Raw genomic sequence first — 1700 nt, 5'->3', positions numbered from 1 at the left:
TGAACACCTTCAGGTACTTATGTATGGTAGTAATTGTAATAGAAAATAGGGATGATTCTTGAGATGAGTTTTCAGCCTTTAAATATACCTAAATGTAGAACATAAATTTCTTAATCGCAAGATCAAAAGACAGAAAATATATGTGAAATATGCATGGCTTCATAATTATGAGGAATTTCTTATGTTACTTTGTAAAATTAGATTCTTACATAAAAAAGGAATTTTGTGATTTTATACTCTTTCTTGTATTTTTCACAAACATGCACACATATATATTTTTGTGATAAGCTGAGGTAAATGTTGTTCTAGGTATTCCTTACCAATTTTATACACATTGAGAAATGTGGTAGGATGTAAAAATGTCACAGACTCCATCGGTCTGTTTTCTGCCAGAAGACACATGGTTCTCTACTTATTTCCTTTCTTCCACCCAGCACCTCAGCTACCACGGAAATGACAGAATGGCGTGTCTTAGCTTCCTGTTACCCCAAATCAGGATGAATGAGTGGCTTGCAGAATACAGGAGACCAAGGACCTGAAAAATGCCAACTAAGTTGTTCTGTCGAGCATTCCACTTTGAGATGATTTGAGCGAGGAAGTAAATAAAAAATAGCAAGAGAAACGAGATGACAGTTTGCATGGCTCTTACATGAACCTTGGTGCTGGCATCTTGGGATCCTTTGCCACTGAGCTGCATCTTCCTGAGATGTTTCCACAGGGAAAAGATCAAAAGCAGTAAAGCCATCAGAGACAGGGTAAATGGCATGACATATACAATAGTGAATACAGTATTATGTGAGAGGTGTACAGTTTCCCTCAAGTTGGTCACCCAAGTGCTGTTTCCTTTATATTCATTCATCCCCATTTTTCCTTCTAAGATCACCACTGCAAGGTGACAAACCAAGAAGACCAAGGAGCCCAACAATATCATGAGTACCACTCTTTTAGCTTTCCATTTTAAGTGAAGGAAGAAAAGGCTGGAGAAATTGGCTATCTTGAGCAAATAAAGGATGCTGAGGCTAGTACCAAACCAGAGGCTAAAATGGTTGCTTACTACCCAGGCAATATAAATAATAGTTCTGACTCCTGAACTATAGAAACCTGGATTAAACACAGTTGCATACCAATTTAATAATATTACCCACAGCAAACAAATCCTGGAGACCACCAGGGCAGTGAGAATTCCATCAGCACAGGAGAGCTTTTGTTTCTTGACCCAGTTGATGCCATTCACCAGGGCTATGAAGACATTGGCAAAATTTCCTAGGACAAATTCAGCTATCACTAGGATAGAAAGAATGCTGTCTAATAAGCTTAACATGTCTAGAAAAAACACACCCAAATATGGTATCACTAGTCGTGATTCCTTTAATATTTTGACCTTAAGTTCTATTTGCAGCTTATCTTGAATGTGTATTAAATACTTTTATTTTCTAAAAATTTATGACCAATCTCAAGCATAAAAATACCTAAGTATGGTAATGAAAGAGCTCAGTGCTTTTTTATGAAAAACACTGTTATGCCCCAAACAGCTCAAATTAACTCCTATTCAAATGTTTTATGCCCTGGCTGTAGGCTGGAATATCACATAACTGATGTTGTGGAATATGAATTCTCATTTGCTATCATGCAAATATAGACATATTCACTTTCATCATTTTGCAATGTTCTTTGCTTATCCTCTCCATAATTTGTGTTCA

At 36.7% G+C, this 1700-nt stretch overlaps 1 protein-coding gene across 1 annotated transcript; it reads right to left on the bottom strand.

Moving 5' to 3' along the window:
- Window positions 1-442: 442 nt before the first annotated feature.
- On the bottom strand, window positions 443-1321 carry LOC123812783 (taste receptor type 2 member 31-like). Its single transcript, XM_045829647.1, has one exon. The coding sequence runs from the start codon at window positions 1319-1321 to the stop codon at window positions 443-445; it is 879 nt and encodes a 292-aa protein (XP_045685603.1).
- Window positions 1322-1700: the final 379 nt, after the last annotated feature.

The sequence above is a fragment of the Phyllostomus hastatus genome, unplaced genomic scaffold, assembly GCF_019186645.2.
Source record: "Phyllostomus hastatus isolate PE091 unplaced genomic scaffold, TTU_PhHast_1.1 phas_scaffold_93, whole genome shotgun sequence".
NCBI lineage: Eukaryota > Metazoa > Chordata > Mammalia > Chiroptera > Phyllostomidae > Phyllostomus > Phyllostomus hastatus.
This window is presented reverse-complemented; position numbering and strand designations above follow the sequence as displayed.